The sequence below is a fragment of the Trachurus japonicus genome, chromosome 9 (assembly GCF_045865225.1).
Source record: "Trachurus japonicus isolate A0001 chromosome 9, Traja_1.0".
Taxonomy (NCBI): Eukaryota; Metazoa; Chordata; class Actinopteri; order Carangiformes; family Carangidae; genus Trachurus; species Trachurus japonicus.
Genome location: NC_140915.1, coordinates 20,789,700 through 20,802,979, shown reverse-complemented (window position 1 = coordinate 20,802,979; position 13,280 = coordinate 20,789,700). Strand labels below are relative to the sequence as shown.

General features: G+C 41.9%; 1 protein-coding gene across 1 annotated transcript in view; it reads left to right on the top strand.

The window, feature by feature from the left end:
• The window catches only part of ipo11 (importin 11), a 120,512-nt gene that overhangs the window by 46,174 nt on the left and 61,058 nt on the right, over positions 1–13,280 (top strand). Inside the window, exon 16 of the mRNA XM_085786498.1 lies at positions 7,833–7,959. Coding sequence (XP_085642624.1) covers positions 7,833–7,959 — 127 coding nt within the window. The remainder of the gene's footprint in view (positions 1–7,832; positions 7,960–13,280) is intronic.

Below are 13,280 nucleotides of genomic sequence, written 5' to 3'. Positions count from 1 at the left end.
ACCAAGACCAAGCGCCACAAATTGATTCTGCTTTTTTTTCTCTATCAACGCAATATCGTTCCGTTCATTCATCTCTGCCTAGCGCCGCTCCGTTTTGGCATTCTCTCTCTCACACACACAGAGAAGCGCGCGTGCATAATAGCAGTCCATGGTAAAAGCAAAACTGATACGGCGCGATCCTCCTCCTCATCCGAGCGGGGGATCCTTGCAAACCTGTGGGAAACACTGGATCCCTCACCCAGGACGGGCAGACGTGCAAAAGATGTTGTTTACAAGAAAGCAGTTTATAACACATAATATGCAAAAACATGGGAATTATTCACAAGAATGAAGGCGGCTCCTGGTGGGAGGGAGGCAGGGAGAACAGGCCAGCTTAATGGGAGTGGTGGATGGCAGACTGGTTCGTGAGAAAGGAGGGCAGGCCAGTTTAACAGCAGGGGAAAGGGGGGAAGGGAGCAATACAGGTGGCAGTTGGTGCAGAAAGATGGAGCTCCAGTGGATCTGTGGAAACACAGAGGGAGTGTGAGACACCAAGGCCAAACGACAAGGTGCAACAGATAATGACAGTTAAAAATGTGCGACAGGACAGGGCTCCATGTAACCAGATGTGTCCCCCAGCAGTCTAACACCCCATCCTGACATACAGCGATGCGACCCGAGTGAGCAAGCGAGGAAAAGTGATTAGAATGCATACTTTTCAATCAGCCTGTCCAGACGTGCCGTGAGCGATATCGCTCCGTCCAGCGATGTCGCTCAACCCTGAAAAAATCGCTTGCTCTGTCTCTATCTGGACGACATTTCGCGGCCGTGTCCCACCCCTAAACACTTCTTATTGGTTGAAAAGTACACGCTGCTTTCTGTTGACAAGCAAGTTATCAGAGAGAGGGGAATATGAGAGGAATAAAATGAAAAAAAAAAAACACTCCAAGATGTGAAAAACGGCAACCAGGAAATGCCAGGAATCACAAAATAGCGCCACAAGTTTGTTTACGTCCCTTGATAATTTGATTGGTTTGGATTCTGAACCAATAGAATATACTCGCGACAAAATCGTCACGCTGCATATCAGGACACCTTCGCGTGAGTTTTCACTGCCGTTCGCTGTATGTCTGGACGTGGTATAAGCCTATAGTTTTCTGTAGGTTTTAAGCCTGTAAATGTAGATAGAGTGTCTGCCTCTCTGACCCATTGAGAGAGCTGGTTCCACAGTAAAGGAGCCTGGTAGCTGAAGGCTCTACCTTCCAGTCTTCCTGCTTTTAGAGATACTGGGAGTCACTAACAGACCTGCATTGTGGGAGCGAAGTGCTCTGCCAGGACAGTAGGGAATGATGAGGTCTTCAGATAAGATGGAGCGTTGTCATTAAAGTCAGCAGAAGGATTTTGAAGTGTATTCTATATCCTACAGGAAGCCAACAGAGAGAAGCTAAGATGGGAGAGATGTTTTCTCTCTTACTGACTCCTGTCAATACCCTCGCTGCAGCGTTCTGGACTAGCTGGAGACTCTTTAGAGAGTTTTTTGGACATCCTGACAAGAGATAGCTAGAGTAGTCCAGCCTAGAAGTGATGCATGGACCAGTCTCTCAGCATCACTCTGAGAGAGGATATTCCTAATCTTAGCTATACTGCGCAAGTGAAAGAAGGCAGTCTAGTCACATGCTTTTTTGTGGGAGCTGAATGAAAGGTCCTGGTCAAAAATGACTCCAAGGTTCCACGCAGTTGTACTTGAGTTCAGGGTGATGCCATCCAGAGTAGCGATCTGATTAGAAAAAGTGTCCCTGGGATGTTTAGGTCCAAGCACAATGACCTCTGTTTTATCTGAATTCAGTAGCCAGAAGTTAGAGCACATTCAGGATTTAATGTCTTTCAGACAGTCTTGCAGATTGATGAGGCGACTTCAATCATCTGGCTCTATCGATAAGTAGAGCTGAGTATCATCCACGTAACAATGAAAATTGATCAAGTACTTTCGGATTATATCGCCTAATGGGAGCATGTAAAGGATGAAGAGAATTGTCCCCAAAACGGAGCCCTGTGGTACATGTAACTCTGCTGTACCCGAATGGTCATTATTAAAGCTATGGTCTACGATTTGAAAGAGGATGAGAAAAATTTGAAAAAAGCACCTCTCACACACCCCCGCCCCTCCCCTCCGAGCTCGTATGGCCCTCCCCTCGGGGCCTCCTCGCGACACGCCTCCCCCCCCTCCCCTCACAGAGCAGAGCGGAGCAAGCAACAAGCCTGCTGCCTGCAGAAAACGAGGCTTTGAATGCGGAGTAAAATGACATATTCACAGTCACAACTTCCACAATAAAACCAAAGATTACCTGTTCAACATAAACTCAGCACCGCTGCTGTAGCAGCCTGAGCGGGGTCTCTCTGCACCGCGGCGCCACGGAGCTCCAGGCCCCGACTCTTCCTGCTTCTCTTCCCCAGACAGAGGACCCTGTCCTGGGTCACCCAGCGCAACGAGTCTCCGTGCAGCTCGGCTGTGCTCGGCGCTAGCCTACTAATAGCGGTGGCGCCAGTCCCGATGCCGCCGCTGTACACCAGCTGCCGGTAATGAGGCGATGCCAGTTGTCGGCAACGGGACCGCAGCGACCGCTGGTACGAGCAACGCCGCCATTAGCAGCCATTAGCACAGCCTCATGCTACAGGGAGACTCCTCGTGCTGGGTGACGGGCCACAGGGTGCTGTGTCTGGGGAAGAGAAGCAGGAAGACCGGGGCCTGGAGCTCCGTGGCGCCGCAGTGCAGAGAGACCTGTGAGGCTGTGTGTCGGGGAGAGGAGGAAGACCAGGGTAGGTCAGCAGGGCCGCGGTGTGCAGGGTGCAGAGCACCCCGGTCAGGCTGCGGCTGGAAGTGGCTGTGTGTCGGGGAGAGGATCAGGGAGACTCGACGCGGCACCGGTACCGGTAATAAGGGCAGCAACACATTCTGTGCTTCTGTATTGTGCTTCTCTGAATCCTGGTGGGGCTTTTTTTCGGCAGACCGACCGGGGGTGGGGGGCAGCAGGCGCTGAATTGGTGGGTTCATGTGTCTGTGGCTGAGCAGCTCAGAGCGGTTACAACTACTTGTAGTTTCTAAGCGGAGGGGGTGGGGACGAGGCGGGTCGAGGAGGAGCAGGGGAGATGAGGGGATTGGATGGAGGGTACGAGCCAGTGTGAGCCGGACGGGGCGCACGGCGCCCATTGGTCAATTTCTATGCAGGCCCACGGCTGAATGGATTTCTTTGGTTCTTTTTGCTATTTATATTGTGTATATCGGACCACAGGACCATAATCGCTGTATAAACGATGTTAATAATAATTACCAATGCTCCAAATCGTAGACCATAGCTTTAACAGCGAATTGAAAGCTGTCAGATAAGTATGACTCAAACCATTTTAGGGCTGATCCTTTAATCCCAATTTCATGGTCTAGTCTCTGCAGCAAAATGCTGTGATCGATGGTGTCAAATGCAGCACCAAGGTCCAGAAGTACAAGTACAGAGACAAGACCTCTGTCTGAAGCTATAAGAAGATCATTAGAGACTTTGACCTGTGCGCTTTCAGTGCTATGGTGTTCTCTGAATCCAGATTGGAAAGCTTCAAAGAGCTTGTTACTGTGCAGATGTTCATGTAGCTGCTCCAGGACAACCTTCTCAAGGATCTTGGAGATGTAGGGGAGGTTGGATATAGGCCTATACTGTAGTTGGCTAATACATCTGTGTCCAGTCGAAGTCGAAGACACCCTTAAGTAGTCTTGTCGGGACTGGATCAAGCAGACATGTGGCTGACTTAGAAGAAGTCATTGCAGAAGTTAAGTCTGACAGGTCGATGGGGGAGAAGATGTCCAAGTATGCACTAAGTCTGGGAGGTGCTTTTGTAGGCACTGTAATATGTGGTCCATTGTGGTCCTTGTTCTAATATTCACAATCTTTTCAGTAAAGAAAGTTAGGAAATCATTTCTGCTGAGAGTCGGAGGGATGCATGGCTCAACATCACTATGGCTCTTGGTCAGCCTGGCCACAGTGTTGAAAAGGAACCCAGGGTTTGGTTAGGGTTGGGTTTCATTTAGAGAGTTAATTCCTGGGATTTTCTTTTTCATATTTTTCAGTGCAGTTATTCACTTAGTACCTCCACATGAAGCTGGAATCAAGTCCAGCAAGTTGCTGCTGTGAGGTTGTCAATTACAGAAGCCATACACCTGATGTGTGTATGTCTGTATTGATAATAAATGCAAACCTTTGATGCAGTTACAGAGTTGATCTGAAGTATTGCAAAACAGCACTTATGCCCATGTGAGGCATGTTGTGTTACAATGATGCAAACAAAAGGCTACAGAGCCATCACACACCCTCTCCCCTCCTTCAGCGTGAGGGAGAAAAAGCAAGGAGATGAAAGAAAGGTATCATCTGTCATTGCTTTTATTGGACCTGCAGGCCATCTCTCTTCACAGAGAACTCCTTTTTAGAAAACTGTGGGACACCAGATATAGACTTAATGTAATTATATAGCAGATGTGGAGTTTTAATATTATCACGTCATAGAGTGACTCATTGTTCTCAGGCTGGGTATGTTTAGATTTTGAGATCAATCATTGAAAGTTTTATTGCATCCCAGATGTAATTACTTTTTTTAAATCAAGAAATTGTCTAAATATGCAAGTGTTAAAAATAGTAACTGGACAATTGACGCTTTTAATTGCAAAACAAATAACATTATGTCAGCAAGTGGCCATGGTCAAGTGTGATAATACCCTCCAAATTTGCACATTCCATGAGTGTAATTGCGTTCATGGAGGGACATAACTGCGTTAAGTTTTAGCCCTGTGTACGTTTGTATTACACAATATGAAGCAGTAGCAGTTTGAAATTGAACGATTGAATGATTTGACAGCAAAACTGTTGTGTGACTTACACTTGTGGCTGAGCTTCAGGCCCAGAGTAAAAACCCCCGCTGGAGAAGAAACACAAAGCCCACTGTTACTTTTTGACATGATGGCTTCTCAGACGCACACTTTATGCCCAGTCGCATGTATCTGCACACAAGCTTAAATCTCAACTTGCTGTCTGTCTTTTCTGTTTGAAAGTGATGGCAGATGACGGCATCTCATCTTTGAGCACATACACACATGCCCAAACACAAAACGAGTCTGTGACTTGTACTGGACACGGCTGCACACACCTGTAGTATCACTCACACTGACATCTCAGAATTGCCAGAAGGAGCTCTTTGTGTCACCTAGACACATACTGATAAAGATACGGGGTGTGCTTCATCACTACACTGTCACACTATGGCAGCACTTTGGCATTGCCTTTTGTGGCTTGACCTTTTGTGTAGAATTCTGTTTGAAAAGGCAGTCACTCTCCTGGGTTACCAGTAGATGCTGTTAAATGATGTCCACTAGTTGTCTTTTATTTTAATTAACCTTATTTCTAAGGTTTTTATCACTATGCATGTTTTTTGTTGGTTTTATCCTCCAAAATAAACTCGATTTTCATATTCACACAAATAGGACTGGGATTAGGACATAAAAGAAGCCACCATACTGGACTTTTAATACAGCTCAGATACATGATGTTATACTATGCTAGCTGTAAATAAATATTATCAGATTGAGTTCTGCTCCTCTGGGACTTAACCTTGTTACATTAGTTCCTTTTAGTGTAACACTGATTACTCCTACTTCTTTTGAATCACCTCTTGTTGTGATTTTAAATTGGTTCATCCATTAGAGTTTCCTGTTTATATTACATTTAAAAAAAAAAAACCCTGGTTACTGTAGAAACATAACTGAAGTACCATGAAGCACACAACATAAAAGCGGCATTGTACAAAGTTGACAGACCTGCATGCCCATGTCCAACAAAGCCAACTCTTTTACACACAATTCCCTGAACTTGGCATCATGTCTGCAAAATAGGAGCAAAGGAAAAACTTTGTTTTTGCTTGATTTTATTATCATTGCACTTTTCATTTAGTGCATGTTGAGGCCCGAATGTGTTTCCAAAAGGATGAGCAGGGTTGCTGCCAGTTGTGTGAAACTATGTAGGAGGAGGTGAGTTTAACAGGGGTGACTCATGTCACGTTTTGACTGATGGACATGTACCCCTGTCAGCCTGCCTGTCCATCTGCCTTTGCAGTCCTTTTCTTCCACTTGCCAGAAATGATAATGAAAACACTCCCAGTTGCAGTGGGCACAGCTAAAAGCAGCAGACGTGCACCAAACTCTTGTATTCTGTGTTGACATAATCTTTTAGTCACTCACAACACAGACCATGAATGAATAATGATCGACATACAGTTAATGATGTCATCATAAATAATCTAGATGGTTGCCGAGATTTATATTGTTTGCTCCAATCTGCCAGTAATTGTCTGTTGCACAACACAATGTTTCTATAACTCACAGATTTACCTTGTCTGAGTGTAGTGACAACAAATAATCATTAGTAATTGAATTATATACTCTTGTAACGGACTTACTATTTGAGTGTCAGTGGTTTTGTGCCAAAGCGTTGTTTGGAGCCTGATTATAGAGGGAAGTCTGGGAATGTGCCCATGGCTGTTGTCCACTGGCACTGCTGTACCTGTTCTACTGCGGTGGAACCACCCCATATGTTACTGCCTCTGTAAAAGCATGAGGGAAATCAGATTGGGCTGGTTGCTTTTTTTTTTTTAAGTAATTGGACTCTAGTTTGTTTTCCTGTCATGCTCCTCTGCCCCTGAGCAATTTACCCAAAGTTTGTCCAAGTTCCATCTTGTTAGAGTTCAAGTTACATTTTGTCTACTGTTACTAGTGATGGTAACTCACAAACTTCTAATGCTTTTTGAAAAAAAAATGCATTTAGAAATCCATTAAGCCAATTTATGAAATGAATTACAAGCTTTTTTCTTATTATCTTATTTCTACCTATTTGCTTGCTTCTTTTACACACACAACCACCCACCCACACACAACACACACCAACCATTGTTTGCCAAGTGGAAATCCTGAGTCATGCTGTTGTTTAGTGTCTCCTGGCTTGTGGCCCAGACTTTGGTCTCTGGCTCCCTGTGGATATTTGACAAAAAGCCAACATGAGTGTCATCCCCCTATCCTTTATCCTCTCGTCTCTTACTTCCTTCATTCCCCTCCTCATTTCTGTCAGGGCGGTGCTCGGACACAATTTCTGTCGCGGTCACAAACCAGGGCAGATGCCGAGGGACACTTCTATCCTACCCAACGCAACTGTTGGAAAAACCATGCTCCTGAAATTCACTGGCCCACATTAGAGACATGCAACGTAGGCCATTTTAATTCATATCACACACTTTGTAGCCCCAGAGGTGTTTTGATCACTCTAGTTCTGTAACCAACCTATCAATGTCCCTCAGGCGTTCTGTCTTTTGCTCACAGGCTTTCATTTAAACAAATACAAACATAGTATAATTATTTTCAACAAAACTTTTCTTCATCTAATTGCCCTTTCTCTTCAATTTGTCTCTTGGTGTTTTTTTCTTCTTCTTTTTTTTGAGCTGGATATGCATAACAAAGAGACTGTGATATGGGCCTCTCCTCAGAGCACAAATTCTCCTGCAGTCTTCAGCACACGCAAGATACTGATAAAAGAAATTTCAGGATGAGTGATAAATAATGATAGTGTCAATTTTTAGCACTTGAATAGCTGGCCCTGGTGTTTCTTTCTGCTGGGTCTGTAAGCACAGTGGCTACACTGTGGGGATGAGATTATGGAGCCTTCTGGTTTGTTTGTCTAAATATCGATGTGGCAGATGAGTTCAGAAGTGCAGAGAAATCTGTTGAAATATCTTTTTCTGAAAACAACTTATGCCTCTCCTCTTCTCTACAGATACAAATTAATTCGAAGACGAGTCATCTGGCTAATAGGACAGTGGATCTCTGTCAAGTTCAAATCTGACCTTCGACCTTTACTGTATGAAGTCATCCTCAGCCTCATGCAGGACCCTGACTTGGTGGTGAGTCAAAAATGCAAATTTTTTCCCCTCTGCTTATTATGACTGGAACGTCTGCTTTATCTGAAATCACTGGATTTGTAAAGACTGAGTTGGGCCGTTTTGTGAAAGTGTGTAGTCAGCTACTAGGCACTGGCCACAGTTTAACAGCATGGAGCCACAGCCATTGTGCTCCCAACTTTCTACAAACAAATCCAAACATAGTAAATCAGGATTGCAAGACAGTTTTGCCATTTGATTTTTCAGCATACTGTACTATTTCAGATTGTCTTTTGTATTATCTTTATTCAGTTTTCACCCGGAGAAAGCCCTGATCCAGCTTTTGGAAAAGTGGCTGTTTTTTTTTTGTTTTTTTTGCTGCAGTCATTCTCACTTCAAATTACCTTTAACCATCGTTGGATTTCTCGGCTCCTGAGCTGTGCAATTTATTGATTTGTTTTCTTTAAACATAATTTATATAAAGGAATGTGTGGAACATTCTTTGCATTATTTATAATTCAATTCTAGATGATCTCACCAGAATCAAACTCCCCTTATGTATACCTGGGTTCAATCTTTCTTTGTCTGATTGCCTCTTTGTGTGACTAACTTTTCGAATAGTGGTGGTTTGTGTTTCTCTTGGTCGTGGTACACATAAAATGTGATTGCAATGTAATTAAGCCCATAATGTAATTAAGATAATAATACACCGAAGGTAATGCCCACACAAACTCGCTCTGATAAGACTAATGTGATGTAATGTTTACAGCACTGTGAAATGAACTGCTTGTCCCCAGTTATGACATGTGATGCAGCATCCTCTGGAGGTTACGGCAGGGCACTATAAAACAGTAGATTGGTATGTAGCATCCTGTAGTGCATTGCCATGGACCTAAGGCCACCTGTTGCTATGGATACCAGTTAACTCAGGCAGGTCACATCCCCACATTTAATTTCATTTGGGCTGCTGTAAAAACGATTAGCAGGCAGCTACAAGCTGGAACTGAACTTATACAGTATACTGTACATTGTATACATGTTGCCAGTTATCGGCCCATGCACTGGACAATTAAAGTTATTCTGCCCAGCAGATGCCCTTATGTGCCTCTGTGTTGAGTTTACCTTGTGATCATTGGGTGCATTTAAATGTTGCCAGGTTTTTATTTCATGTATTATATTTAAGCCAAATGGATATTGAGATTACTGGATTTACAAATTGCAGTTTAAATATGAAAAATTAGATACAGAACACACATCTTTTTAATTTTTAATTTATTTTTTAGATATAATCTAATGATAACTGGAAATTTCCAGGAGGTTTGTGAAGGATGTGATGGCTTTATTTCTCGAGGCGAGGTTGCTGTTACATTACTGACCAGCTCACAAATCAGGCTGTGATTCCTGATCAATATTGTCTGGGACAATTAGAGCCTCCTGGGCAGAATGAAATACTGATCATAAAGTTTTAATGTACTTAATGGAGAAAACCTCCCTCTATTCATCAGTCCAATTGGTTATCAATACTTCTGTTGCTAGTCTGTGGCCCATATTGTACAGATTGGAAGAGAATCACTCACAATAACACTTACATTTATCTCAGATTTTTCATTTTCTGTTCTTCGATGAAAGGAGTAATCGAAAAGAGAGGCTTACTGATTTCCTGCTATGAGCATGCTGCAGTTTGACCACTTAGGCTTGTAACTGTTTTGCTTTTTTTGTCTCATGAGATGTTTTTTTTATTATTATTATGAGAGAAACAGGTCAATTCAGTGCAGGGAAGGCTGAAATAATGATATCTCCTTTAAGTGGTCCTATGTGAAAAAAAGAGTCAGTTTTACCAGATTGGTTGTATTAACACAGTGTTAATCAGTCAATGTCAAAATGTTAATTTAATTAAGAAAACCAGTAATTCCTCACACTGGCAGCTGGTTTGATCCAAACTTGTTTTTCTTCAAATTTGTCTTCTGAGTAACATTTCTTTTAAGACTAGTCTTGCATAAAATTCACTTAAATGTCAGTGATATTAAACAGAATCCCCTTAAATTCCCTACTATACTGAGATACTAACAATAAGTTTCCAGGAGGACCATGTCAGTGCTTGGTGCCAGATAGACATGATGGACAGGCCTGTGGCCGGAACATGACAAGTAAAATATATATAATAGATCTTTTCCATGTTTGCTCACTAGTCTTTCTTAATATCCAGTTATGTCATTGGTTATCGGTATGGACCTTTGGAAGCAGAAAGTTATCGGTTATCAGTTTTTAAAAAAAAAAAAGGTTATTGTAAAAAAAAAAAGGTTATTGGTTATCGCATCCCTAGTAGTAATGACAATGGATATTGGATTTGTGTACAACCCAAGGGGCATGGACACACACAGTTCACTGGCAACTATCAATGAAGTGAATCACAGATTACAGGTGTCTGTTGCTTGCAGCCTACTCTTGTGCCAGTTCTCCTCTCCTCATTTCCTCCAGTCCTCCTCTCTCTAACAGCTGCATTCTTCTCTGGTGTTTACTCAAAGATTGTGAATCAGGGCTAAAAATATTCTCAGTGGCAACGTTTAACTCCTTCTGTTTTCAGGGCATGTGCATTCCCAGTGGGAAGTAATAATGTTTTTAAGAATGAGCTCTTAAGTCTGCTTTGACGGTATCAAGCCGTGATGTTTTAGTCAACAGTTCACTGCTCTCTTTTTCTCAACCACAGGAAGGCTCCGAGGCATTTTAAATATGGATTTGTGCCTCATAATTATAATCCTATCATGTTTTTGGTTACTGCACAGGAAATGCACTATCCTGACTGACTGACAGCAATTTTGAACCACAAAGAAATACTACACATGAGGATTATAACCTGACAGCAAGGAGAGATGTTAGCAAACATTAAATAGGAACAAATTATAACGGACTTCTCCTGCGATCGATCAAAATTCCGCTCAGACATCCACTTTATATCATTCAGCATTTGTCTGAAGTGTATTATTTGTCTTCAGTATAATTTTGTTGTTAAATGATCTGAAATAGAAAAGTTAATGCATAATACTCATCATTCATCATTTCTTTCTTGTCACAGAAAAGCGTATGATGTTTCTCTCTATTTCTACGGGTTTCTAGTAACAACCCAGCTGGAGCTACAATTTGTGCAATTATTGTTGTTTATCTGCTCAGATCCTAATTTCCAGATCATATTTGTTTATCGCTTTGTCTTTTGTCTTAGTGGGCAGCATCTGTGAGGTTACAGTAACACTTTGACCCCCCTTTTGGGTAGTTTAAATTGATGCTATCCATATTAAATTAATCTGAAGTCCAGGTAATAAGGGTCATTAGTTTCTACCAGTGGCGCACCAGAGGGATTATTTTCTTCTGGCACCAGCGTATTAATTTATTATGTACATGGTGGGACATAGCTGCATACACCAGATTCAAATTGTCTGTTCCATCCGTGTTTTTAGCATCTCTGATATTGGTTCTCTGTGAGGGGTTCCCAAGTTCAAGGTTTTATTACTTAGCTTCGGTCAGTTAGTCCAGTTTAATTTTCACTGATTAAACCTCCAATCACTTTTAAATTCAGTTTGAACCTGCTGTTTTTTAGTGTCCCTCAAAGGCCGTTTCTGGCAGAATAATGACATGAAGCAAATGTTTTGACTGAGTCATTGTCAGGCTTTATGTGTGTCTGAGAGTGATGGAGAGACAGAGAGGCCCATCTGAGTATGTCAACACACTACAGCATCTATTATCTTCTATGCTTTTCTGTAGAAATGCAGTTTCTCTCATTAGTGGTTGAATTGCCAACAAGGCCAGTGCTGATGGCAGCTGATGGGCCTCATTCATCAACATCCTCTTTTTGTTGCTTGTTAATGTATGCAGCATTACTAAAACATTATGCAGCATTTTATGATCTTGTACACAGGGTGGTGGAAATTTGTACATCTCTGAATCCAGCTATGTCTCTTGTATATTGTGGACATGGAACATGGGATGCCATTTACAATGATTTGAAATAATGTTTTCATCTTTCTCCAGTGCTGCTGCTGAGTGAGAGTGAAACTTTGCCTTGCTGAGACCACATTACCAAAAAGATTGTCTGTTAAATCTTCAATGTAAAAGCGTTATACAGATTTGAACATCATTTTGAATGGATTATGCAAATAATCTCATGTAGGTATCAAATGTATTAGAAGAACTGTTTCTTTTCAAGGCAAAACTGTGGGAAATGAAGTTTGTTGCAATATTATTTCTCTATTGTTTTAGATAGGAAGTATCATGGCAGCACCAAGAGTCTTATTCAATTCAGTGCTTTGTAAAGACATTTTCTTCATATTCATAAATAGTACAAATGTCTTATTTAATATAGTAATAAGTCAACATTAAACATGGAGCATGTGGGAGTGTTTTTTTTTCTTTTTTTTGGTTGCTGCTTAAAAATTGGAAAAAATTGGCTAGTGCAAATACTACAGAGTACATGAGGAGAGTCTCCAAACACTTCAACAAAGAAGGCTTGTGAGAAACTCAGCCATCTGTAAATGATTTATGGACTGGAAAATAGAGTATAAATAAATGAAATAAAATATTAAACAAACACATGTTCCCCTCAACACATGTATGCTGTCATCCAAAAGGACATAACAACAATAATACTAATATGGGGTTTTCTGTGTTAAACAGACATGAAAACTGTATTCTGTATTAATTAGAATGAGTTATGCTATATAAATTACTGCATGCTTATGTAGTTGAACACAGATCACTGTTCTGCCCGTACCGCCTTCATTCCATACAATGACTATTACATTAATCAGCAGATTCAGCACGGTGAAATCAGGACGGTAAAAAGCACATTCTGTACAGTGCAGAATGCCTCAAAGAAGGCTTCCAAACTTTTTTCTCGTCTTGGATCTTGTGCAAAGCCTAAATAAAACTTTAAAACATCCCTCAGAAATACCAGGGAACAGACCATGGGACCAGAAGACTAAAGGAATAATGTAGGTGTTATGAAAGGGAGAAAAGCTCAAAGAAACCTGACATTATTTGGAATAGAGCTTTTGCATAGTGCATAGAGCTGATGACTTTAGTCAGCAGCACTGCTCACACACGCACATGCACGCAAGCACACTCACTTATCCACCCGTAGAGGCTTATGCCTTTCTCACTTTGAATCTGATGTTAAATTGTTGAGAACAAGGTTCAACTGTAATTGAGTTCTCAGTCCCTCACCTTTATCTTTGCTGATTTTCTTTCTTTAACCTCCTTCCCTCCATCTCATCCTCCCCTATTGAAAAGTCCAACCCCATCAGCCTGACACTGCCAGATTACACTATTAGAGTCTATAACACTGGAGGGAAGTG